The 27786-nt window shown below is 41.1% G+C and overlaps 1 protein-coding gene across 1 annotated transcript in view; it reads left to right on the plus strand.

Annotated features, from left to right (window-relative positions):
- The window catches only part of BMPER (BMP binding endothelial regulator), a 150399-nt gene that overhangs the window by 103904 nt on the left and 18709 nt on the right, over positions 1-27786 (plus strand). The window contains exon 13 of the mRNA XM_062567902.1: positions 1412-1748. Within this exon, the coding sequence (XP_062423886.1) occupies positions 1412-1748 (337 nt within the window). The remainder of the gene's footprint in view (positions 1-1411; positions 1749-27786) is intronic.

Here is a 27786-nt window from a genome sequence, read left to right on the forward strand (position 1 = left end):
TAGACTGTAGCAACTGGATGATGCAGAATTATTTGCAAAACCTTGCTAGGTAAATCTTTCCCCAAATGCTTGGTAACATTTAAATCACATGAGGGACAGGACAGCACTTACCAGTGGCAAAACACCTCGTCTATAGCCATAATTGCTATTGAGCCTCACCCTGGAGTTTTTTAGTGGTGCTGGTAGGAGACAATGGGACGTGTTGCTAAAGGAATGGTTCCAGCTTTGAACTGAGTCACTGGTATGTTAATTACTTACATGAACGTAGGGCAGGATTTGGATTGCATAGTGACAAGCACTGATTTACAAGAGGAAAGGGTGGTGCTAAGCCAGCCTGCACATCCAATGTCGAAAGCTGGAGCAAAGCCATGCTCCTGCACCGTGGAGAGGTGCTGTTTGGTATTCTTGGCAAGGCAGGGAGAACAGGGTAGAAGTCTGGATTACTCTGTTCTAAAGCAGATTCCTATGTTTATCCTTAACTGACCAGTGCTCACAAGTACTTTATGGGAATAAATTAATGTCAGTAAAATGATTTGTGATCTTCATATGGAAAGCTCTGCAGAATGTGAAGTATTAGTAGTGATCAGACATTGGAAATAATTAAAGGTTATTTCTGGATGGAAGTCAAACAGCAGTGATTCTTAGCGTTCTTTTTATCCAATATGATATCAAAACTGTGTTCTTTTATGAGATATGTATTTACTCCTCAGAGAATGGAATTCGTTTAATTTAAATTCAGCCAGGTTAAACCTAGAAGTTTAGTCTCTACTTGATGTCTGGGCCCTTTCTAGTGTCAAGGGAAACAGAAAGACATCTCCAGAAGGCAATTTATCCCTCCTGTGACAAAAGTAATGCACCCTGAAGCTGCCAGTTTCAGTTTTGCAGGCAAGAAAAGAAGGATATTTTCTAGGAAGTGGTCGCTGGTGGACTGCCACAGGACACAGAAACTTTGGTGTACCTGTGACCTGTACTGTGGCTGAAATTTCAGCTGCATTGAAATCATCTAGCAATTTGCCACAGCAAACTCAATTCTGCAGAATTTTTCATGAGCCTTTGAGAAGCACAGAGTATTTCAATCTCAGCTCCATATTTTTCAGGATAACTCCATCCAATAGTGAGGAGGAGTAAAAATAAATATAGAGAGACAAGTGTATGGTAATTGTCATTTAAGAAACATTATACTTTCCAGAAGGCACTTACTGGTTACTGTTGTTAGAAATCTAACAACATTAGGTTCCCATGAATACTCTTTCACAGACATAAGGCACAGTTTGTTATCCTCATTTTCTTTTTCTTCTTATTTTTTTCTTCTTTTTTTTTCATTTTCTTTTCTTTCTCTCTCTCTCTCTCTCTTTTTTTTTTTTTTTTTTTTTTTTTTTTTTTTGTTCTTCTCCCTCTCTTTCTCTATTAGGCTTGGAAATCTCATGGGATGGAGACAGTTTTGTGGAAGTCATGGCTGCACCACACCTGAAGGGCAAACTCTGTGGTCTCTGCGGCAATTACAACGGGCACAAGCGAGATGACCTGATTGGGGGGGATGGGAACTTTAAGTTCGATGTGGATGACTTTGCTGAGTCCTGGCGCGTGGAGTCCAATGAGTTCTGCAGTCGCCCACAAAGGAAACCTGTGCCTGAGCTCTGTCATGGGACAGTGAGGGTGAAACTCCGGGCTCACCGGGAATGCCAGAAACTCAAAGCCTGGGAGTTTCAGAGCTGTCACTCGACAGTGGACTATACCACTTTTTATCGGTAAGTGTGGCTTGCCAAGGAATGAGAAAGAGAGTTGTTGTGTGAGGAGAAAAACTGCACAGAACTGGGCTGGTTTTGGTAGTGCTTGAGCACAGGCTCTGAGCTCTTTTCCCTAGGCGTTAATGTACAGGCTTAGAGTTAGATGCATTTTGAAGGGCTTTTCTGAGTTAGGCATCAGAAGAAGCCAATCCCGAGCCCCTGAAGACCAGACCAGTTAAAAATGAGAAAGACTTGTAAGTGCCTAGTGAAAGAGTACTTTTGGAGGCTGAGGAACAAGGGGGAAGATAGCAAAAGTCTCTAAAACTTTTTGGGATGCTCTTTCTAATTTCAAAGTCAGCTGTAAAGCTCTGGCTGACTTTAATTGCTATTGCCTGTGGTTCAGAGAATTTTGTGTCTTCCCAGAAGCTTTTTGAAAAGGATTTTATTAAAACAAGGGTAAATGTACTGCTGTCGCCTCTTGGATGTTGCGGTTTGTGGGTTAAGAATTTGAAAGAATAGAGTTAATATAGTGTTCAGTTTTTGCCTGTCCTGCCCTGAGAGCAATGGAAGACAAGCTGATCTAGAAGCCTTGTTTGAGTGAATTAGTGAAGACTTTTTTTTATCTTTAAAAGTTTCCAGTCTGAACCACAGTTCTTTAATTGGCATGGGTTTATTTGCCCCTCACTCGGTGAATAAAATTCATCTTTTCTTTTGCTTGCCTGACATAAAAGATGAAAGCAAGCTAAGTCACAGTTGCACAGTGGTGGATGGAGCTGCCTGAACTCTGTGCTTTCAGCTCTCCTCACTCGTGCACATCTGCTGAACTGTTGGGCTTATTAGTAAAAGATTTTTAGATGACTCCATTTCCCTTATGAATTGCCTCTCCCCTTCTTTTGTAATGAGACAGAAAGACCCATCTACCCCAGTAGCTTATGGCTCGGTTCTGGGAAATGCTAAGAAAAAGTTCCACAGCTTGGTTTGCAGTCTGTATGCTTCTGCATGCAGATTGCCATGGTGTATCCCCATGCAAGGGGAGTGAAGGTGATGCTGTGTGCAGGTTACCATAATGCCTACGGTTTCCAGCGGCTGTGGGCATAGCAGAGACCGCTAGAGCTGCTAACACACACCGAGGGCCTGTTGAATGCAATTCAGCAACATTCCCATCTCACTTACATTGGCCTTTAAAGGTAAGTGATGACAACGCAGATGGAAAACAGACACAGAGAGATTTGTTTCATTTTGCAGTTGATTTTTTTTGTCTCTTTTTTAAAGTAGTTCATGATTAATTTAGTGCAATATACTTACTGACACCACAGCGGAAAATGATTTATATTCTGGCCAGAGCAGCCAGAAAAAAATCTCTGCATCCTTGCACATAAGAGTCAACCATAGAGAATTTCTATTTCTTTAAAATGATCTACTCTATTTGGCCTGGAAAGACAATGAAATCAAGCAAGTGTTTAATTTGATTAGATCTATTTTGTAGAAGTATATTTTATGCTAAAGATACTTTACTTTGAAATGACTATCAACTTCTGTCAGAACTAGCTGAGTGTTTGCTTTCCTGTAGATATTGCTGGCTGTTAGAACACTCAGCTGCAAATGCAGGAATCAAAGGAAAAATATAAACTAAAATTAAACAATGGCATTTAGCAGAATGCTAGTTCTTGTTAGAAACTGGCAAAGCTGTAGCAAACAATTTATGCAATCACCATGGCCGTTTTTGGACTAGGAAATTCCTGCAACCAGGTAATGATTTCATGACACAGATTCAAGAAAGCTGTGGGAGCCTTTCTAACATAAATCTTTACACACACACACACACACACACACACACACACACACTTATTAGATTGGCACTCTTCTTGGATGTTTTTCAAAGAAACCATTGTTGGTGATGTACTTCCACAGGAATTACATACTAAAAATTTGTAGTTAGTATCAAAAGAGATTTAAATTAACATTTACAAATTTTCACTGAGGTCTTTTAGAAGAATATACCTAGTTAATATTTTCTAATTTCCTGTTGGGTTTTGCTCACGTTTTTCCAAGTCTGCTTTTCTGACTGTGAATGTCGTAGCCTCTAGCAATAAGGAAGGTGTAAAAGGCAGAATGTTAGGTGCCAGGTTCTTCCTTTCTGTCTGTTCGTCTGCTTTTTGAATTGAATAGCTTGTCAGTTTTTACTCTCCATCATTACACATTACATAATGTTTCCGTTTGAAATACTACGTTCTCGAGACTTAACATTTTTTGGTCATTCTTGCCTAGATTATCAGCATTGCCTTATTTTTGTTCTGCTGTTCAGCTAGTGACCTGCTGCTAAAAAGAATTCTCAGGAATAGAAGTACGCTCATCAGGAACATTACGGGTTAGGGTGTGTTTTCTCCAAACACCAAAAAAGGCAGTGACCAATGCACTGCAAACACTTGTCTGACACTCTGTTAGTGATGAGATTTCCGTGAAGATGTCTCAAATTCATTTTAAGGTTCATTCTTTTTACAGCTGTAACTTCTCCTTTTGTTAGCCATCCAAAAAACATATACAGCAAGATTGTCCTGATTGTTAGGGCAAAGGGTATGATTATAATATTTTAAAGAGTAAAGATGGTTGCATGGTTGTGGGGTCAAGAACAGGTAACTGCTGAGTTTGACCTTGGTAGGTCCTTGGTGCCTTATGAGAACTGGTTGTGCACATTTCCGTTTAATCCCTATTTGATTTTGTGACTTTGGTTACTTCTGTTTCTCTACAAAGCACATTGAAGAATAAAGCACAATATCAGCGTAAAAGAAAGGATTTTGAAACAATGCAGACTGCAAACTGACATTTTTAGCATCTAATTTTATACCACTCTTCTAATCCTTTGTTTTGTAAGTAGACACATTTTATGGGCTTTTAATTGTGGTTTGTTTCGTTTAGTTTTGGGTTGGTATTTTTTGTTTGTTTTTAATACATTTCTAGTTGTCCAGTATTCATGAGTAATACTCTAAAAATAGCCCTCAGGGTTGAACTTTATGGAGGGAAGTTCATTTAAGTAGGGAAACAATTTCAAATTTTCGGGAGATTATATTAAAATCTGGGGGAAAGCACAATTAGCCAGTGACAGGCATCACTGTTGCCACTTGCAACAATTAGTATAAGCTAATAATAAAAGGTGATAATAATAATCTATGATAATAATGCCAGTCAGTGTAGAGAGGGTGGGCTATAGGAGGTGGCATAAAGAGGGGCAGAGGACTAATACACCTAGTAACATCTGCCCTCATTAATATCTATGTTTTCTAGTAAGTTTTTCTTCTTTGTAGTTTGGTGTTGCCAATAGGTTTGGAATGTGACATCAATATGGTGTCAGCATATGAATCTCTCATATATATACATAGTAGCTGAATTTATGAATGACTAATTAGACATTGTTCAAGAATCCCACTACCACAGTAACTTTGCCTTAGATGTCCTGCACTTGCCATGCAGTGAATATCGCAATTTGAGATTGCAAAATTTGTGCTCCTTTTCAATATTATTATTATTACTATTGTTATTAATTTTTATTATTGTTGCTATTATTATTATATTTTTAACTACCAAATAATTACCTACTCTTTTCTCTTGTGTAATTATTGTAAGAGGTGTGTTTTCCTCGTGAGCACCTATACTTAATCATATTCAATGTTTTAGGAAAAGCAGTAATTAACATAGTAATAGCCTCATTTCTTCGAATCAGATAATCAAGTGCATTCAGGAATTGCAAATTTATCTCGCAATTCTTGTCTTAAATGCTGCTGGTGACTGTGCTGATATTACTCCATCTTAACTCTGCTAATCAGTTTTCATTTCAATTAACTGATTAATGCATTAACTTTTCAATCTCACTGTTTTTCTAAAAATTTCCATTTAACTAGAGAAAATATTATTGTTTAGAGTTAGAACATAAATTGCACTGGTGTGCAGTCTATCATCTTCCTCGTACTGAGTTTGACAGATAGGCCACTGAATGGCTGCAGAGGGCACGTGAGCTGTAGCATTGCTAAGATAATTAAGAGCTCTGTTTCCATAGATGGGGACAGAGAGTTTGTGGCTTTGAAGCAGAAGGTTTTAAGGTTTTTTCCCCTGTTAACAATGATGTCCTGCAGCTGCAAAATTCATGTGGTTATGCCCTGGTGTTCACTCAGCAGGATGGTGCTGAAGAAGTCTAAGCTGAAGAATGAATTTGGGAAGGGCCATTTCGGGTGTCAGAGGAGTAGGCGGAATTAGGATCTCTGTAGCCTTGTGTTTTCTGATGAGTAAATGAGTTATACCAGGTAGTTAGTAAGACTACCTACCTCTAGAAATAGAGGTGCCCTGGGTGTATATTGCAAAAGGCCCATCGAGAGGTTTCTGCCCCAGCCTCTGCTTCGGTCTCTGTAGCCTCCCAGGGCAGAGCTGCTGCATCCCCCCATCAGGATGACGGAGCTGGCCGGTGCTGGCTGAAGGCAAGGATAGCCCGGAGCCGTGGCCGGGCCCCACGCACACCGAGCATGGGCTGTTGCTCTCACTCTCTCATGTGCAAAGGCAGTGATTTTCCTGCTGCAGTCAGACTGTCTTACTAAAGCTGGCTGTAAGTCTGGGTACTAATAGCAGTCTAACCACAGCAGAGAGGAACTCTGGATGAAGCAATTTACTCAGCTTCTTGGGCAAATTCTCACTGAGCAGCTGCATGGCCTAGGGAGCTTCTGGTTTGGAAGGAATTTTAAAATATTTGAAATTATAGTGGTATTTCTTTAAGCAAATCTTCACCATGATTTAAATTTCCCAAGAACTAGATGCTCCACTTTTCAGTACACTCTGTTCAGCATCTTTGAGTCTTTTATCTATTCGAGTTACCCACTAGAGCTTTAGCTGCTTGCGTTATTAAGTGCTTAATAATTCAATCTTTCTGTACAAAATAATCTGCTTTATATCATTCTACTTCTACAAAGTGATCCTTTGCAGAGCTACACAGGAGAAATGTGCAAAGGACTAAGCCTGAATATGTAGGCAGTGGGAGAGCCGATGTTCCCAACCCTTATAAGAATACTTGTGCTTGGGAATACTTTTTCCATGCATATGTGGCCTGCCTACTGGCTGCCTTTAGTTTGTGCATGTGTATGCATTGACGTTACTCCCCAACCCATTTCTGAATGTCAACCATTAAGTCATGCCAGTGCATCCTCCGTAATGCCATGATGAACTCACTCACATACAGGTAAGAGGCACCGTGACTTATAGTGCTGATGCTTGACCTATAACAAATGGGAGAAAACTCAGACTTTGTGATGCCTGTAATGCGCTTTGGGAATTCTGGCAGCAAGACCTACTTATATGGTGAGGGGTGCTACGAAAATACCACAGTGCATGTATACAAATCTGTTAGATCACCACTGTTCTAAGCCTCCTCCTTGAACTATTTTTCATCTGACGTAGCCAAGACTGAGTGCAAGCTGCCAGAAAAATACTGTTTAGATTTAAGGATTAGAAGTTTGGATTTGGACAAATAGGTTGAGTGGTCAGGGGAGATAAATCTGAACCCAAGCTGAGCTCAATTAACCGCAGATCATGATTCCTCTTCATCTTTCGCCTGCATCCTTGCCTCTAGTGGGTTATTTTTCACTTAACCAATCTCCATTCACTTGCGCCTGTTTAGAAAAGTACCTCAGGAATTTGGGGCTAGAAAACATTCTTTTCTTTGTATCAGTGGTTATTACAGCTGTAAAACATTGAAGAAGTGCCAGAGGATTCACAGATGTCTCCTTTCCTGTTGAGGTATTGGGAGTGGAGGGATATGGGGGTGGAGAAAGTTCCAAAATCTGACAAGACCGGGGTGTTGGACAGACACTGTTCACCTGGGACTGGCTGTGGGATGCTTCCAGTCAAGAGAGGCATGCTTCCCCAGTGACCCGCTTTGTGCTTCCCTATATGGAAAGTTAATGATTTCCTTTTTTTTTTTTAAAGGGAATATTTTTATAGGAAAGGCAGATGAAGCAACATACTATTCTGAGATTAAAATGCAGAGAAATTTCCTTTGCTTCAAAGGATGGCATGTCTGGAATGTGTTTGCTTTGCTTACCTAATTACATGCTCACAACCCTACCTGACACTATGCTCTTACATTAAATGGGATGTTATTTTCTACTGGTTGCAGGTGTAATCTGAGGAGTCTTTTCTCTCTTCTCCAGAAAAGAAATCCATTTGTGATTATTATGCATGCAGATATATAGGTGCTTATTACAAAAACCTGCCTCTGCCTAGTAACTTCATTTGGTTTTGGTTTATTACCTGACTCAATGAAATTCAAGTCAGGTGTTTCATAACAAAATACGGCCTTCCTCCTTGGCCAGTGTCTGACAGATGCGAGACTCTATCTGTGAAAATGGAAGGTCAATTTGACTAAGACAAAATTGATCTTGGCAGGAGGATCTCCAGGAGGGATTGGGAAGGGAGGAGAGGGTGAGACACCTAACAGAACAAGCAGTAATCTGTGAATGCATTTCTTGTGCGTCGATATGGACTGCATACTCAGAACTTGTTGTTCCTGGTCTACCTTTGACAGAGGTTCAGGTTATTTTGTCTACAGAGCCTTGGAGTCCCGGTTCATTGAAGTCAATGGCAGTTCTGCTACCTTTAGGGGACAGTTTTCATCATAGTGACTGTTCTATCCTGCACAGGATTATTACGCTAATCTATGTATTAGTAATCCTGGGCTAGCCTTTCCACACTTGGTTGTACACACAGACAATTTAAGAAAGATTCAGCTGGTTCAGAGACAGAGGGTCTATTCTTTGGTAGAAGCCAAAGTGAACCGTGTTTAGATCTGGCTTCCCAGATACTGTCTAGCTGCCACTTTCTTGCTGGATGAAATCTAAGGGATGGCTTTACAAAGCAGAAAACCTAATTTATCTGGCCCCAGGCAACTGAGTGATCCCTTCTGCATCTTGCTAATTTGAGATCATTCATGGTTCTTCTTGGCTGTAAGATGTTCACAGAGAAAGGCAGCAACTCTTAGGCCTGCCATCCCTCACATTTTTCAAAGCTTATCCGATAGGCTTTAAACGTACCTTTTTAACTTTTTAAATACAGTTTCTTTTAACATAACTTTTTAAATACGGTTTCTCACCTCACGTATTCTCATTAAAGCTTTGATCTAAAAATGCCACTATGTGACAGCAAGCACGAGTCTGTTCTGGGAACACCATTTAGCAAGACACAAGCACATCCCTGTCACATACACTATACATATTTTTGGGAATGGCCCTTTCTACATATCACACTCTGGAAAACGTCCCTGATGTCTCAGTAACATAACACAATGCATGACTTTTAGAAAGAAGAGGAGAGCAGGTGTAGGGAGGAACTGGTAGAAAAGCATAGTGATATCCTCCCTTGTGAAAATATTTTAAAAGACTCCACCTGCCATTTCATGCAACCTGATCCATTCCGAAAGCAAAAATAATTTCTACTCTGAAATATTCTTTTTAGCTGCAAAATACATCCCAAATTTTGGAGGGATGCTATTCAGAAAAGTTGTCACCGGAGGAAATCACCCTGTGTCTCTCTCATAAACTACAGCTGCTACAAAATCCAAGACCTCTGTTCGATTTTGTTTTAATTAACCTCTGAGACATGTTCACAGCAGGGTTTTGTTTGCTTGTTTGTTTTAATTAAATTTTAGCTTTTTATATTTTAAGCTTATCACAGTATTGATTTTAAAATCCAGAGATGCTGAGCTGATGGTAATATGTTTGTTTCAGGGAATAAATAATGCAAGAATGCAACCCCTCAGATCTTGTAGTCTGCCTTGGGCAGAGGCCAACAAGTGGTACCAGGAAGAGGAAACCCACCCATACTGTGGCTGGCCAACTGTGCCATGTCATATATGACGCAGAAATCCCTTTCAGGCCCCTGAGGTGATCAGTTTACATCTCAAAGCATGAAATTTTAATTACCTTTCCTTTAACATGCGTAACTGCGACGCTACTATATTTCAGCTCCTATTTTAAGCCACCTGCCTAATTAGACACACAGCAAAGATGAACGAGGGTGTTTATAAGCAAGCAAATGAGATGAATTTGTGGGAAACGTTTTAAAAATAAGCTTAGCCTAATCCTCCTGTTATTCTTATGAGTTCATTTATGCTTCTGGCAGGCTGACCAGACAAAGCAGGACGTGAGCTGTGACCAGCACAAAAGACTTTTCTGTAGAAAGATTACCTTAGGAAGGTCTTGACAGCACAGAGCAACTTAGCCTGCTTGCCTTCGCTGTTGGTCTGAGAGCTGACTTGCTGCATGCATACTACTCTGGAGACTTTATGTGGGTTAGAGTTAGCTGAAAGCTTTCTTGTGGCTGTTTTCAATATCTGGAGGATTTTGCGTCAGTTTTGCTGTTGTTTCCTGAATCTTACAGGATACCTATAAAGTCTGGGATGTTCTCAGTCTCCAAGATCATTGGGGAACCTTGCATTATGTCAGCTTTTTAGTAGCAATCGGCATAAAGATAATTCCAGGGAGCTATGGAGAGGAGACCATGCTCCTCTCCTGTCCATCTCTGTAAATGCTCATTTTATGGAGGTGTGTGCTTCCCATATTTCATACTTGCTCGCTCAAGTGTAGAAACTGAATTCTATTTCTCTTAATTACTTAAGCGTAGCTTTTCCTTCAGTCTTCACAACAGATGAGGAAAACAGCCCCTCACATAAGCGGTGATTTGTGCAGCCTCACAAACATGCATTGCACAAGCCCTTTTAGGAGGCGGCTGCCGCTCCACCTGCAAACTGTTTGCTCCCTGAGCAGTGGGAGCATGCACAGAAGGGGCGTCAGGCACCAGCAGTGTGCTGCAAGGTGGATGTAGCCCTGTTTCCCTGAGGGTACCTGGCTCTAACTGAGCCATATGTGGCAGGGCCAGTGCTACTGAGGGCTCCTGACCCCCATGGCACATCTCAACAGGCGAGGGTGATTGTACCATAGTGCCTTGCAGCACCAGAATAAAGGGCAGACCTGTAGGAAACAAAGCAAGAATTTGTGGAAGTACTTGTGGTTATACAGGAACATATATTTGTCCATCACAAAATCTAATCTCACCCAAGATACATAGCACATACTCCATGCATGGGTGTGAGTGCGCTAGGTTCACTCATCCTTTAAGCTATTGAGATGCTACTTAGAAATGCATGTTCATAGCACTGCTCTTGTAGGTAGCTCTCAGATGGAGTCATCAAAGCAAGCATAGACTTACGTTAACATGGTGACAAGGCTCAGGACTAAAGCTCGCAAGTGCCGTCCTACAGCAGAGATAGAACTGGACTCAAAGTATACTAAAATTCCAGTCCTCTCCCCACCCAAAGGGAGGGCGCTGCATATGTGAGGGCAGGTGCTGCGATTTCACATCTTCATCATGATATACAGAGGATAAGAGCATTTAAGTCTCTCCATGCCTCCCCCACTTAAGCCAGTTGAAATGAAAATTGGTGGGGAATGTGCTGGGAATACTAAAGGGAGTTGGAGCCATATGTTTTCTTGCATTCCTGGGTACTCCTACAACTAACATTCTGTTTATATAATATTCCTGAAACATAAAAGCTAAAATAAATCCAGCATGTGAAAATTAATAACAAGTCATTTCTCCTAAGATCAGTCCAGAGGAAGCTGTCGTAAGTGTTAAGGTATTCAGACAGCTGATTTTTGTACATCAGCTCTCAAGTGAGGTATGCCGTTTACAGCGAGAGTGAGTGCTGAAGGTTATGTACTCTGTGAGTATATGAAGTAAGAGGCTGTTGAGGATGGTGGATACCATGGCAGCAAGGAGAAGGTTTACAAAGTTCATTTCCTAAGTGCTCCTTCTTAGCACTTTACATTTTCAAACTGCAGTGTAAACATTTAATTCTCACTACACCTTGGTTTAAAGTTGTCGAAATGAAGAAAGAGTCCTTTGCTGTGCGGGAAGCCAGGAGCAGATTTGAGATTAAAATCTGAAAGTGCCTGGTTCCTGGCCTCAAACTCAAGTACTTCAGATGAGATTTAAGAGCTTTCACATGCACAAGAAGTGTATTGTCTTATTCTTGTCAAAGCCCAAATTCAAAAGAAAGCATTGCTACTCTTTTTAACAAAAAACTAAATCTTCTGTGCTCCTGTAAAGCCCAGTGATAATGCTTCAGGCAGTAATGAGTCCTTGGTAAGTAAAGAATTAACAATAAGTCAAAACGTAGTAATGGATTGCAATGTGGGCCATAAAAGACTTGCTTCTGAAGCAGGAGAAGTCCATATGCAAGAAAAACTCCATACTGTGATGTCAGACATCAGGGATTGGGCTGGGTTTGAAAGTTCATTTTGTCAATCTGCTCATTTGTCTATCTACTTGGTTCTTATCTGTTGTACTGATTTGTCAGCCCATCATTACATGCTTTTTAGAGGCATATTTTTCATCATGGCAAGGTGATGACATAGATCATGTCCTCAAAGGGTAACAGAAGCTTTCAGTGATTTCAAGAGTATATAGATACTATGGTACAGAAAACCTTTTGAAAACAGTCTTATAGACTACACAGTGTGCAGAATTCATTTCATGACCTTGTTTCTAAAGACAAGAATGTCTTGCTGACAATATACAGAAGCATCACCAAAGTATAAATTGAAGGGATTGAAGGTGATTCTGTAGTCAGAAAAAATTATGTAGATCCCACCAAAAAATGGCTATGCTGTCTGCCCTTGTTGAGTCATAAACTTGCCACCAGATTCTATACATTAATTAGGTTGTATTTTGTCAACATCTGAAATAGTGCAATTCCTGTCATTTGTGTGATGATTCCTCAGTTTAAAGAAGCCCCAAATATTCACTGCAACCATTACTAATGAATCTCTGATTTCCGGAGAAAAAAGAAGAGCACAAAATTGAAATATAGTGTAGAGACATTTCCATTCATCAGTACAGGACATTCAGTTCATCTTCCAGGTCTCCTTTTACCACCTTTACTGATCTCTATTAGATAGTATGTCTCTCTAGGTAGTTCGATCTCTAGACAGTTGCTTCAAACTGGTGTCTATCTGTCCCTTGTGCATGAGGAATGCACAGTTAGCAGCCACCTGTGAAATGCTTATTTTCTGTGATCTGGCTGGATTGCACAAAATACGGCAGCATAGAGGCAATGAGAGTATTAAATTCTCCAGCAAGTTGTATCGCGTGAGACCATGCTTTCTTAAAGGATCTCAGACTGTTGTCTTAGATGACACAATCTATTCCATAGTCATAACCTGTGGTACAGGGTGAACAGGCAATATCTCTGGCCAGGATTTCCATCTGGTTTTTGAGGCTAGGAATTCAGACTACATGCTTCTCTTATCAGCTGCTTACAAACTGCACAGTGCTTAGTAGTCCTGAGAATTTCCTTCACCTGTCCTTTTTATTTCTCTTTGTGTCTCAGTGCTATTCATATACTTTTTTTTCCAAATGATAAAATAGTTAGTCAAGAATGCTTTCTTAGTATGGAATGCTACAGGTCTTTTTGTGAATGTTCCCCACGTATGGAAGTTATAGTTTTATATGGGCAGGGGGAATTTAATTATTATACCAGAAGTAATAATTCCTGTGACATAAAAAGATACTATTTATCTTCACTGCCCTCACTATCCTTGGAGCAGATGCAGACTCTGGATTCAAAGTCATAGCCAAGATTAGAGATCTTGTGTACACGCTGATGGAACTGTTGGTGGAATGTACTTCAGTTCCATAACCATGATGGGCCTGACAGACAGTGGTCTATACAGACTGTCTAAAAGCTTTTCCATATGACTAGGAAGTCAAGAGATTGACATATTTCCTTAGTGTTCGTAATTAAAACTGAGAAGATGATATTAAACAGTTATTGGTTTCTGTGTTGTGGTCAATATTATGATTTATTGACTTGAGAACCAATATTGGCTGAGGGGGAACTAAGCTTAATTTTTCCCCTAAGACCTACTAAATCTGGATGTTGACTGAAAGCAGAAGTTTGCATGCTATAGACATGCAAGCTTTTTACAAGGATAGTAACTTGTTTCTCTGAATTTTGGAATGACTCCAAAGTTTGTTATAATGTTTGTTATAATGCTTTACAGAAAACAGTATTACAGTGTTACTTTAAAGAGCCTTTTAAATGTGCATATGTCTCTTTAAAATAGAATTGATGGGGTTGTTTAGAGTGCATGAAAAATGCTGGATTGCTAGCCCAACGGATAGAGCGTTGTCTGTTGAAGGGGTGCAATATGAGCAGCTGTAGTGGGAGCTTCTTATGGAGTCCAGCCAGCGTGCTTTGATCTCAGCCTGTGACAGGGTAGCTTGCTGAAATCTGAGGTTGGTATGATCCTTGTATCCATGCAGTCTTTGATTATGTATTGAAATTACTGCAAACAGTCTGATGACTTGTGACATGGACTTCTGCTTGCTGGGAAGCAAGAAAATACAACTGCTTTTGCCTTTGTGATGGAAGTTTTATCATTTAAAAACATCAGATGCATGAATACAAGAGAGTTCAAGCCAGGAAAGTCAGAGATCAGAGCCTGATCCCATAAACCTACATATACGGCACATGTATTGTTGTCTGCTTCTGACTATTGCTTGAATTATGTACCTTGCTAAGGATCTGAACACAGCTATTTTTTAACAGTCTTGATGAAATTAATCTTTCGCAGATGTTGGCTTAAGGCTGGCAGCATCCTTCATTTCAAGCTTAAGGTACTAATAACATTCTTAAGCCTACTTTCCATTTGGATGTGAGGACGCCCTGCAGTTTGACATGAACCAACTCTTTGATTCATCTTTTGCTGAGTGGTGAGAGCAGGGCTAGTTTTGCTCTCAGGGCTCTAGACAGAATTGTATTTCATGAAGTAGCCCAATAACCCATTCAATAGGTAGACCAAGAGAAATAATTCACCCAGGAGTTTTTGACATCTCCCTTCCTTGGCAGCTTGAGGCCTGTCAGATTACACGTTCAGACAGAATTCAGGCTTCTTAGTGGCTTGAAAAATGGATCATGTTGTGAGCTGAGTGTGGAACGACCCAGAGAGGATTATTCTGGTTATGTGCGATAGAATGAGAAAAAGATTTTGTAATATTGAGTGTCAAGTGCAAGAAAAGCAGCTTTAGCTGAAGAGTGATGGTATTACTGAAAGCTGGTGAAGGGATACACAGTTTAGTTTTCGAGGTTTTTATTGTTTTTTTCCTCTGCTGTTTTAGCATCTACTGCCTGCTTTGAGCAGGAGTATTCTGCAAGAGCAGTGGTGCCTTACCTGTCCTTTTGCCTCAGGGATACACGTTATGCCCTAGTAGCTAGTATCTTCAGAAACCAGTAATAACTTCTTACAAAGTCTACCAGAAGCCAGTTGCCTCAACTTTAAAATTTTTTATTGGTCCCTGGGATGTCTTATAGCTATGAATACTGTCCTTTTTGCTCCAGATCATGCAGAGTGTGCAGTAATCCAAATGAAATGGTAAGATAATATGGGATTTTTTTTTTACTCTGACCCTTTGTTTTTCTCTTGTGCAGTACAGGTGTGACAGTGATGGAGGAATACATTTACAGGTCTGTGGGGCTTCTGGAAAAAAAAAAAAAATCCCTCTCAGGGGCATTTACAAAGTGAATCATTAGCCTAACTGTAACAATAAATACCACCACAGAGAACTTGCGAGGATTTATCCAAAGGTCACCCAGAAGCCAGAAGGTTTCTCTGCTGAAAGGAGCTTGCAGCTGTGTTAAGATTAAAGAATGTCAGAGAACCATAGCGTGTGTGATTTTTTCACTCGGAATAAAATATGAGCTGTTTGTTTAACAGCCCCAGCCCCAGGGATGCTAGTGTCAGACTGCCTTGGGGCTGTCATATATATTTCCAGTGGGTTTTTACCATTCAGGAATAACCTTCTCTTTGATGCACTTATCTGACACATCCTAAGCTCCTGCAATACCTAGGAGGAGATCTTCCTCTTGCTATTGTGAGAACCTTGATAGCTGCTGTGAGAGAAGTGAAGCCTATTGGGAACTGCTTAGACAAATGACTGAGGTCAGAGTCATATCCCAAAAATAGGAGTAGCCCCAATGAATAATTCACTTTCTCACTTGAATGTGCTTGACATAGTGGGCCAGAATAAGATGTGATAAGCATTTTATTTGCAGCAGCAGGCAGCTGTGTGGGTGAATAATCAAAGCTTGGCCTCGGTGAAAACCCTTGTGTGAATTTTTGTGCATTCCTGTAAGGGTGCAGTCATGAAGGTCAGCGTTGGGATAGAAATATTTATATGGCTAATCTGTTAACCTGCTCCTCATTTCACTAACAGTGTTTCAAAAATAGGAGTAATTCATGGAGTGTCATGACTTTTAATAATGATTTAGATGGAGAAGCAAGAGTTATGCCTGTAATGGCATTGGGCGTGCTGTAGCCCATACTTTTGTGGCATTTCCTGGTCTCTGTCTAGCAGATAGCACAGGTTTCCTCCTTCCCTGCAATTCTTGGGCCTGCATCTGTGAGCTCAGGCAAGAGACCTCATGCTTTCAGGACTACAGGGTAGTGCACTCAGCTGTGAGAGCCCACGATAGAGGCCATTAAAAAATAATGTGGTGGTAGAAGGGGACTTGCAGTATTGCTGAACAGAATGTTCTTTGAGAAATGATTATGGCTGTCTTTACATCTGTGGACAGTAAACAGATGAATTTCTAACATTTGTGTTGTAGGAAACACTATGGAAAAGCCATGGGAAAGTTTAAAATAATTTTAACTGCACTTCGTCACTTTCTACCTGTAAGTCATTTAATTATGTTAACAGAGGACTCCACACTGGAGATGCACGTGTGGCAGGGGAGAGAGAGAAAAGTTTGGCTGGTGTCACTTTCCACCTTGAGTGGATTTATCTCAGAACACTCAATATTATGTTTTTGCTCCGTATTTTAGAGAATTTTCAATTGATCACCTAGCAAGAAATGTAGTCCCTGGTAGGGTCCACAACAGATTATAGGCAGATGTTTTGAAGGCCCAGGAAGAACTCTTTAGCAGCCAGTTAGCAGATTATATGTTTATCCTCAACGGGAATACAATTGACCTACAAACTGACATCTTGCTCAGCAGTGTAGCTGTGCTGTTTTTTTGGATCAGATCTGAACCTGCTTTCTATCCTTATACACAGCTCTTCGTACATGGGTTTGATCTGGATAGTCACATAAATGATTGTGGGTTGTTATTGCAGAGGTGGGTTTTCATATGGGATTCTAGTCTTCAAGAATGGAAAGCTGCGATTAAACACAGCATGAGCAGAGAAGAAAACACCTGGGGCTGAACTAGTGTCATATTTCTATTTTACTTCCGAAAAACCTAAGTCCATATCCAAACTGCACAAGACAAAATAGCTTAAATCTGTTGTCTTAGCTTGTGCTGAGTTCCTAGAGGACCTTATTCAAAGCAGAGCACACAGCTTTTGGCAGAAAAAAGTTTTGTTTTTTTTTTTCTTTTAATACAAAGTTAATCCAGTCCTTGTGAGGGAGAACAGTAACCACTTCAGTGTAATAGTATCTTTCTGCATTATTATGACACTAAATAGAGAGCTCTGGAAGCAGAGCTGTAATATACCCATCTGTAGCCCAGTTAGAGACAGGAGAGGACAGGAACCCCATTGCAAGGAAGTAATCCCTTGAGTCTTCAAAGCTTTTTACCAAGCATGACATTTTTTGATAAGGCCTTCATGAGGCAGCTGGTGTTTTGGAGCTGGACACATGGGGAATCTGAAGCCTGGTTCCAGCTCTGTTACATATTTCATATGAATTAGGCCAGGGACACCTCAGTCAAAGTCTTCAAATGTAAGTATTGCAAAATAAAGTCTCCAAATTCAGAGTGAAGCCTCTAAATGGTTGTCAGGTGTTATTGTGGAATCCATGCAGCTTCCCCTGCCTTCTGGTGCAGATGGATTGATCAACTGTGCAGAAAGTGAGCAGCCATCTAAACGACTTCCATACCATCAATGTAGAGTTTTGCAGAGGCGGATGCATGCACTGGGCCTAAGGATCAAAACGTGACCCTGAAACACCCAGGCAAAAACTACTTCAGAATTTATTTTGGATCTCTTTTATACATCCACCCTTCTTCTCTGTCTCCCTCCAATACTCCAGTTCTATTGATGCATGCATACAAAAGAAAAACCATAACAAAAATCTCTCTTTAGAAAGAGATTTTGAAGCAGTGACCTTGTTCTGAACTTTACATCATGGTTTCCGTTGGCCGTCATGCTTGGAGCAGTTTGAAATTTCCTGGCGTCTTATCTACCGGCTCAGCACTGGGGCTTGCACTTAGTCTTCATTGCCCACTTAGTGGGCAGAGAGGAGAAACGTGCTTGCTGTGCTGGGGTTAGCTCTCCAGTGAACCTGACCGCTTTAATAGTGTCATTATTCTCTGTTGGGCTTGTGGCAGCATTGCTGGGGAGTGTGTTTTAAGGAAGGGAAGTTGGAGATGCAGGTTATAGAGGTTAGGTTTGGCATCTTGCTCAGTTTGATTACTGCAGTATTGAGGTTAGCAGCAGATTTTGGAGTCTCTGTGAGCTAGTGAGAGTGTCCAGTGCTGAGAAGAACCGATACGTGCATGTGTGATCTGCAGCTCATGAGTGGCAGGTATTTACCACTTACCTGATTGCTGGTGCCTGTGTTTTCTGACTTGCATGCTGTGTGATCCTGTGATAGCTGGAAACAGCAACAAAAATGGATTCAGAATGAAATTATAGATTGGTTCGGTTCTACCATGTGATCTTTTAGACTACTTTGGGTTTTCCTACACAGGTTTCTGGGAAAAGGACTGCTTGAGGAGGCAAAGATGTTTGCTTAATGTGGTAAGAATTTGCACTCCAGTCAGAGTGGAAAGTGCCTGGAAGTTCCCTGGAAATCAGACAGTGAGTGTGACTGACAAGGCAAATGGTATATCTAAGTGGAGGAATTTATTTTGATCGTTGCTAGGTAAATAAATGGATGTCAGCGTAGGGCGCTGTCACTTCATGGCGCAGCGTGTGGGCCGAGAGCTGGGACCACGTATACCGGTTGTTCCTGGCTCCGGGGAACGAAAGGAGAGCTTTCCCATCGCGCTCTCCATGCAAGCCCATAGCCTGGCAATTTGTAAAGCTCTCCTCCTCTCCCCGTCAGCTCAGGGGCAATCCTTAATGGCACAGTTTTCATCTGTCTCACTGCAGGTGAGATTATTTGCTTGAGGCCACCTCGGGAAATTGTATGTGCAGGTTCACATACCTGTTCAGGATTAATCAAGAAGTGTGTTTTAAACCTACCCTAGAGTGCTGTGCAACTGCATGCAATGAATCATAGGCCTTGTGACTTCTGCTGCATAGAGCAATACAACTATCTCTTTTGAAATAGCGATAATATTTATAAATAATAATAACAATAAAATAAAGAATTGCTCCTAGCCAAGTTCTTCTTTTCAGCCTTTAACTTCCTATTTCCCTCTTTGGTTCATGAATGGAAAAATATCTCTAGGTCTCTTTATTGAACAGAAAACAGGAAAATGAAAATACATGCTGGGGTTGTCATCATGACTGATAGTGTCTAGTCAGTTTAACAGATTTTTACGAAGTTTTTGGAAAACTGCTGCCTTTTTATTTGAGATTGGAATATGAGGCAGCACTTGTTTCTTCTGTTGTCAAGACAAACTCTCCATTTTAAGTATTACCCTTCATGACCCCATTTCTTGACCTGGATAGCTCAGGCCTGATTAATCTAAATGACGTGGCCAAGACCTCAGGCCAGGAGAGAATATGTCTAGAAAATCTGGTATATATTGAACAAATAATATGAGAAATGTGATAATAGTGATGAGGCAGGGACATCTTTTGCTCCTGCATATATTCCCTGCTGCTTTTTGGAGCTCACATTCAAAAGACAACTGTGCTCTATGTGCGCCCTTGCTGAGGGTTGTGATCTGACTCGTTTGAAAGCCAGAGAGCACATGTCTGCGGTGCTTTAGGCAGCATCAGAGGAACCCTTAGAAAGCATGTGTGTCCCAGAAACATGATCTATATATCACACCGCGGTCACAGGGTGTGATCTGTACATTTTTTTCATCCTCAGAAAGGCACTGGAAGTAAAAACAAAAAAAAAAAAAAAAGAGAGAGAGAGAGAGGATCTGTCTGCCCCGCAGAGAAGGTGTGAGGCGTAGGCTTTTTAGTGATGAAGTGCCTTGTGAGGCCGAGCGATGGGGAGGAAGGAAAGTGGAGTCAGAGCCAACTCTGCCATTCTCTCCCCACTGAAGAAATGACTTGCGCATTACAATGTGGGAAAAAATACCTTGAAATGATAGCCCACATTGTCCCCATCTTCCCCTGCCTCCGCACAGCAATGTCCTGGGACAAAGTAAGGCTTCCTTGGTCAGATCTGCTCATTGCCTTGAGCTTGCAAAGAATGAAATTAAGGCTTGGCATCAGTACTCTCTTCCATCTCCACACATGTCAGGTCTGACCATCAATGCACATAATTTTGCAACTGGCTCTGGTTTGAATTGAGCCTGGGGCTGAAAGCTGTTTCCATTCAGTGAGCAGTACACAAGTCACATTAAATGAGATATAGTGACTTCCATCTGTTATTAGACATTTACATAAACAATTAGCAGCTCACCAAGCAGCGTCCTCAGCATAAGCTGTGTAAAGATGCTGCAGTCTTTTCTCACCTCTACAGCAAGACCATTCTCAGTATTCAATGGCCAAAAATTGCTTTTGCTGCATTTCTTATTAAACAGATTTCAGTTAAAGGGCTTTTATCCTGTCAGTGTTTCATAAATACTATATTTAGGATTTTTTGTAAGTTAAAAAACATACAAACTGCACAAGCCTAGCAGGAAACATACACGAGAAAATGGCATTTCAAGCTCCTTTGACTTAAAAAAATATATATATTTGTGCATGAGTGTAGTTATACTTTGGGGCTCTAAGTATTTTGTACGGTTCCTTGACTTGTGCCATACATTCACTTTTAAGGCTCCAAATTGCCCATGTACTAGAGTATGAAATTAAGTATGAAAACAGACCATGGGAAAATGAAATACTTCTGGAGCTCATTTGATTAGCATAAAAAGCACTGAGTGGGTTTGGTGCCTATTACCCTTGCAGAGTTCATGGGGCAAAACACAGAGTTGTGTTAGCGGCTGGAATAGGAAGAGTAGAGAGAAGAGCGCTTTCTGCCCAGGCTCAAGTGCCCAGGCGCTTTCTGAGCCTTAGTTTTAAGGTATACGGAAGGAGGCTTTGTTTCTAGTACTGCCTTGAGGATTTCTCCTGCCTCCTCTTGGCTCCCACAATTTATTCCTGTCCTCACTTTCCACAACCTGCCCCTTTGCTGTGCGCTTCCTGCAGAATGGGATCAGGGAGCTGATCTGGCTCAAATACAGTCTTGACAAAAGGAAAAGGGATGAGGGTTGCAACTGAGGCCGTTTCTTTGATCTGCTTTCCAGGGCGTGGGTGCAAACCAAGGGAGTGGCCGGGAGGCGGGAAGGAGCTGCTGAGGCAGGAAGGGAGCAGGGCGCCTTAACTCCGTACGGCCACAGAAATTTTCAAGTCAACCAGAGGCTGGTTAGCTCAGGAGGGCTCCTGCTGAGTCCCCCAAGCCCACTGCCTGGGGAGCTGGAAGAGGCTTTGACTCCAGCTCCTTGGTGCTGCTGCTCCAGGCTGCAGTGCAGCAGGGCAGTGAGGGACTGAGCCTGCACACATGGTCAAGTAAGCAAAAGCTTAGCCATGCTGTCTTCTTCTTGTTCTTCTTGCTACTGTATTTCAACCCTACCCTCTCGTACAAAGTGGAAGTTAGGAAAAGACATGGTTTTCGTAGGACTTCTGAAGATAGATGCAAGTTCTGTGAAGCGCTAGATGTAGTAGAATTAGGGGGAATAACCTTGTAAATTATTACTGATGAGATTATGAATGTATGTGATATTATGCTGCTGTGGGAAAAAAATATATTATTGCAGAGCTAGATTTGGGGCTAAGAAGGCTGGGTAGGGATCTTTGCCTGGAGTGCTCTGTAAATCTCAGCTCTTTCTAGTGAAACTGGACTGATTTATAGTTGTGTCTGGAAACTAAAAGTGGTCCAACATGTATCCAGATCCAGAGGCAAATGTCCTTAAAACTGAGTGTTCCGTTGTGCGTATGTGTGGATATGCTTATGGGGAATGGAGAATGAGTTTAGTTTGTTACTAAATTGGAACAGATGTAGGGTCTGGAATTGAAGATTTTGGTTCTTCTTGTCTTGTGGAAACAATGCAGCGCAATCATTTCAACTTGCAAGTTAGAACTTGTGCACAGCTTACGTTTCAGCTTTGTTACCCTCTGAGTTCGGAGATTTATCAGAATGGAGACACAAAATATAATCGACATGTTATGATCTCAGAAAATCAAAATTGAAGTAGATGTTGGTATTAATACTGCTATGGACAGGAACATTTCAAAGTCCCTAGCACTTTATTACTGTAGTTCTGAATCAGTCAGACAGTGTGGGCAGGTCATGGTTATACAACAAAAAGTAGATGAACTGCTTATCCTGTGTGCAAGATCTGAAAATATATCTCTTCATTTTTAACAATGATCTTCCTATTCTTTGTTTTGAAATTCGGCTAAGGAAAGTCATACATGAAACAAAGATACAGGAAAAAAATCCCCAACATATAAGAGAAAAACTAACGAATATGCATACTGAAAAGGAACATTTTATTCTCCCCAAGTAATTCATGCCATTTTATGGCTTATTTAAAATGAAGTAGTCAGTCCTGGTGGGATAGTGAGTAACTTGGCACATGTACTAAGTTGCATCCATGGAGAAAAGAAACGGCTCTTTTTAGAGGAAAGTCAGTATTGTGAATATGAGAGAATTTTTTTAGTGCTGGTCATATAGGATGAAATGTCAAAAGCACTTGTTGCTGGCCAACCTTGCCTGGCATTGCAGACAAAAACAATTCTACCTTGGGCTTCAACAGGGACAGGTTATAACAACACCAAGTGTTTCTAGAAAATCTTAATGATGAAAGAGCCTCCTTTTCTCAAGCCAACCAGTACCCTCCTCTAAACAGCCTTTCTAGAAGAGGGAGAAGTTAACCTGAGGTTAACCACCACATGCTCAGCTGGGACCAGCTCAGAGATGGTCAATGTGGAAATGTTTAAAATATACCACTTAGCTGAAGCTAGAGCTGTTTGTTTAATATCCAAATACCCTTACCAATACTCTTACCAATTTCTTTAAAATTCCATATCCATCTCCAAATCCTTACTACTCTTTTATTCAATCATAATATCAAAACACCAGTACTCATCGGTTAAGATCCCAGAGTGCTAGTGTCAGGCACAGATCAAAATCTCATGGCTGCCCTCAAATATTTAAGTGTTATGGATGTATAAATGTAACATTGTTTGCTTAGCTTTGAAGAGTGCAGAATGATTTCTCCCGTATAGTATTATACATTGTTCTGCCAGCACTCTGCTTCATTGGATAGAGAACCAGTGTGCCTCACTGCTGTAACTTGTTCCTTCCACTGACTTTTCCAGTGGACTGAAAAGTGGGTGTATTAAGAAGCACAGAGGAGAAATAATGGAGTGATCTTCATAATCTTCCAAGTATCATCATCTCCATCCTTTCTCCTTGCTGTCATCCTGAGAAATGCACAATCAGATCTCACAAACTCAGTAAATTCAGGCCAGAATATTGCTTGCATGGAGAACCCTCTGGAACCAAACATGCACACAGCAAGAAGTTTGTTTTAGGGCTTACTTCCTTGGAGGTCAGTGCCTTCCAGTAATATAATCATCAGGATGCCCTATAAAAATGGATCCGAAGGAGTATAAAGGAAAGCAATTTGCAGCGCACAGCAATACATTTTATTGGGTGTACACCACCAAGAAAGGTATGTTCTGTACTGCTGAGCACATCTGTAGACACCCTTGCAAACATATATGCAAGAAGTGCTGTCTTTGCAGCAGGACATAAAGACCAAAGGATAACAGCATGTGGGCATAAAGATTAATATGACATTTTGCATAAAAAGTAAAGATGGGGGGTAATACTCTGTTTTTCAGAGTTTCAGTTCTAAACATTTAATTCTGACCACCTCACGTCTTCCTGCACTTCAACTTAACTACAGCCTTTTGGTCACTTCTGGTCATGAAAATTATTGTACAACATTTCTATGAGATGATAAACAGGTGTTACTTTTCATTCTGGCAGCAGTGGCATTTTGGTGCAGGATGAAATGATCTTACCATTAAATAAGAAGCTCACAGTGGTGTTGTGAAGCTTAATTTGTTTTGAAAATGCTTTGCAGTATTCAGATGAAAGGCACTCTGGATATTCAAAGTATTATTACTGCACAGCTGGTGGTCAACACGCTGCAGATGTTTCTTCCATGCTGTTGCATGGTTACTTAAGTGGCTTCTTAGTGCAGATGTTCACAAGTGAGCGTGCACCACCTCCTCCATCTATGTTTTTCTGACACAAGTTTTACTGCTTCTGCACTTTTGATCTTGAAAAGAGTATTCCTCCACCACTGAGGCTGTATTTTTCTTTTTTTAAGGCTAGTAGGTGCTACGTGAGTGTGTGACTGTGTCCGTGTTGATTCAGCCCCCATTGCGAATGACAGCATCTGCAGATATTTAAACTGGGCCTTTCTCTTTAGTCTCCATTTCTGTGGCTTTACTCATTTCCACGGTGTTTGACTCTGGGGACTCTTCTGTCCCATTCTGAGAAGTACTCCCAGCCTAGATGAGATCAAGAACTTTGTTGCCTCTTGATTCTTTCTTTCTGTGGCTGCTGCGGCTGTAAAATAAAGGGGTCCCTACAAACTGTTGGGCTTGACATTGGCAATAATACAATCTCTCTGAGAAGATTTCAAGATAGGACAAAATTCTAAAATGCATGCATGATGGCGCTCTCTCCTTGCAAGTGGAGAGAGGCAAGGTCCAACAACAGTTGACATCAATGTGAAGTGTGCTGAATCTCCATGGATGTGTTATGTGATTTCATCAACCTATTTGGCTACAAAACCAGTGCTAAAATTTATGATCCTCTTGCTATGCTATAATTTGCAGCAAATGGCAAAATACCAAAAATATCAATCTTGCAGTACAAGAAGAGCAACTGAGTAAGACTTTTGCCTAACCTGAAGAGCAGCAAAACCTATTACATTACTGATCCTAGGAGTAGTGAAAGAGCAAATACATACACACATGCACATACAAACAGAGAAGAAGAAAAGAACAGAACTGTACTGGTTCTAGTTATTGTAGATCTTATTTATAAGATTCACATGGAAGACATAGAAGGCTTGGATATAATATACTGGCCTGTCTTTTCTGAAGTATTTTGAAGAACAGATCTCTTGAGAACGCATTGAAGAGCCAACATCTTGCAACTTGCAGGAATGAATCTTGGCCACAAATCTCTGGGAGAGATTCTGAGAAAACAGAGGCTCAAGTTTACTGTACACAGCCAAATAACTTCAGAGAACAAGTAGAAACCACATCATTTTCTGTAGCACTTTCCTGCTAAAGTGCCTCATCCTTTCTCTGGGCTTATCTTGGTAGGCATAGTATTCATTCTGCCTCACTAATGTCTGTGAACTATAGGAATTGCTATAGATAACATGTAAGAGGATTTCCCTATTTTATCTCCCCAGCATTACCTGGCCCAAGGGGACAGATTTATGGTACTGCCTCTTGTCCACATCCCCATCATCTTTTTTCCCTTGGGCTGTTGGTATTGCAGCTATTCCTCTTTTTTTAGCACAGCTATTCCTAATATTCATACAGCCTGCTTCTCTGAAGTGAGAGGAGAGGGGAGGAGGAGGGAGAGATGGAGGAAGGAAGGGTTTCTAGTGCTCTTTCTTTATTCAGTTCATCTACCCTGATCCATGACCAATCCTCCTCTCTTCTGACATATTCCTTTGCTTATTCTGGTTAGGAATCTCAGTGGAAATCTAGTCATCACATGGGTAACATTTGGATGCATACCATCTTGCCTTATTCGTTATGATGTGATCATTTTTTGATTTACTTATTGCATGGTAATAAAAGTTTTCTTTGCACATGATAAAAATCGTGTTAAGTTACTGGCCCCAAAATAGTGGATGAAAATCAATCAGGAGGGGCTTTTACTCCTGCCACTTTGGCTTGAGATTGAAACGTTTTGTACAGTAGCTCTGCTAGGAATAAGCTGGGCTTCCTTACTAATGTAATAAAATGCAGACCATCCTGAGGGGACGAGGGAGTTGCATTCCAAGACTTGCACTGCAAGCAACTGAAGTTTAATGGAAAACTTTGAAAAGATTCTATTAAAAAACAATTTTCCTTCTATATATCATACACTATTTTATGCTTTCCCTGCTCTCTCCTTTTTTCTTTACTGGCACGAAAACAGGATCTTTGTTTTGACAGAGCTAATCCGCTCATGCTTTCATACGGGCCCTCAGGCTCCCCACCTGTGGAAAGATCCAGCGGAGCAGAAAAACTACTGATTTGGTGCCACATGCTCACCTCAAAGGGAAGAAATCTGTGGCCTCTCGGAGATATGGACTACAGAAATTGTGGTTCCTGAGGACCCATGGAGAGCATGAACTATGAATTCCGTGTAACCTCTAGCAACAGTGCTTTCTTCCGTATTGCCTTCTGGGATTTCCCTCTCCTGTTAAGCCGGGCTTCTTTAGGTGACATGCTGTATTGGCTACTTTATTGCAGCCGTGCTGCTTGCCTGTTTCCAAAGACTGGAAGGCACACTCTATGTTGACAATTTCTTCCCGCAAACTTGACTGGTAAGTAAGCTTTAAAGTGGCTTGCAACCACTGCCAAGTCTGACAACAAGCTTCATAACAAACCAGTACAGCTCTGAGATCTCTCTGTTGCTCCCATGGGGAGGCAGGGAAGATTTTATGGAGTGAGAAGTGATGGAGAAAGAACGGATTGCTTTATGATTCCATCAGGCAGCACACTCAAGGTGAGTAACACTGGGCACATATCTGCTTGGCAGTGTCTCTTCCTGGCGAACAAAAAGAGGTAGAGTCAAATTCAGATGTTTAGGCCTTTGTATGCTGGACAAAATTCAAGATTTGTCTTAGCACCTTGCACTCTGCCTTTGCCACTGAGCATCATGCACAGATGAACAAGAAAATAACTCAGGAGTGTGCGGTTAATGAGATTGTGATCTTTTTGTGGTAGGAAGAGATTGCTGATGTTCATTTGGTCAGCATTTCCTTTTAAAGACTGCTGATTCGTATCAGAGCTCTCTGTTTAGCCCTGTAAATGACCATGCCCAAAACAGCATAGTGAAAGGTAAATTTGTCATGAAGGAGAGCAAATCTTGGCTCTGTCTCTTCCTATCATTTAATTCTACCTCACCCAGAATTAGGTAATTCTGACTTTATGACAGTCATGTGAGTTCCTGTGGCTCCTGGGCAAGGCTGATATGTCATGGAGTCACTATGTCTAGTACAGGAAAATTTAAATCATGGCATTTTAATTCAGGAAGCTTGAATTTAATACATAGTTGTGTCTTCAAAGAAAGTGTCTGTATCCTTCAAAGCCTTGCTGTACAGAGCTCCCAAAAGTGCTGCTGATAGTGCTGAATCTTGGTTCCTCTGTTGTCAGTAGGAAAACTCCCATCCATTGCAGTGGAGCCAGAGTTTCATCCTCTATATTTTCAGGCTCTGTTCTGGTATTTTGTGATTACAATCTTGCATGCAAGAAGTTTAAAGAACAGTGGTAATACACAGAGCACCTGTCATCCTAAGCTTTCTATATCTGAAGCAGCAGGCTAATTCAAACTGACCCTGCATCAGAGACCAGAAACCAAGTCTCTACCTCTTGTCTGAGTGCCAGATCACTGTCCAACTCTTGCTTTCATTCTGTGTCTGTCTCTTTTTGATCCAATGGATTTTGAGCAGGACTGTGGCAGTGCTGCCACTGCTCACAGCAGTGGCAGAAATAAGCCAGTCATGTCTGGTTAAGCCCCTCAAGATGCGTTGGCAGAGGGACCTCACCGCTGGGATCCCAGTTGGGCTCATGCCCACCAATGCTCACTCTGTCTTGC

Source organism: Rhea pennata, chromosome 2 (genome assembly GCF_028389875.1).
Source record: "Rhea pennata isolate bPtePen1 chromosome 2, bPtePen1.pri, whole genome shotgun sequence".
Taxonomy (NCBI): Eukaryota; Metazoa; Chordata; class Aves; order Rheiformes; family Rheidae; genus Rhea; species Rhea pennata.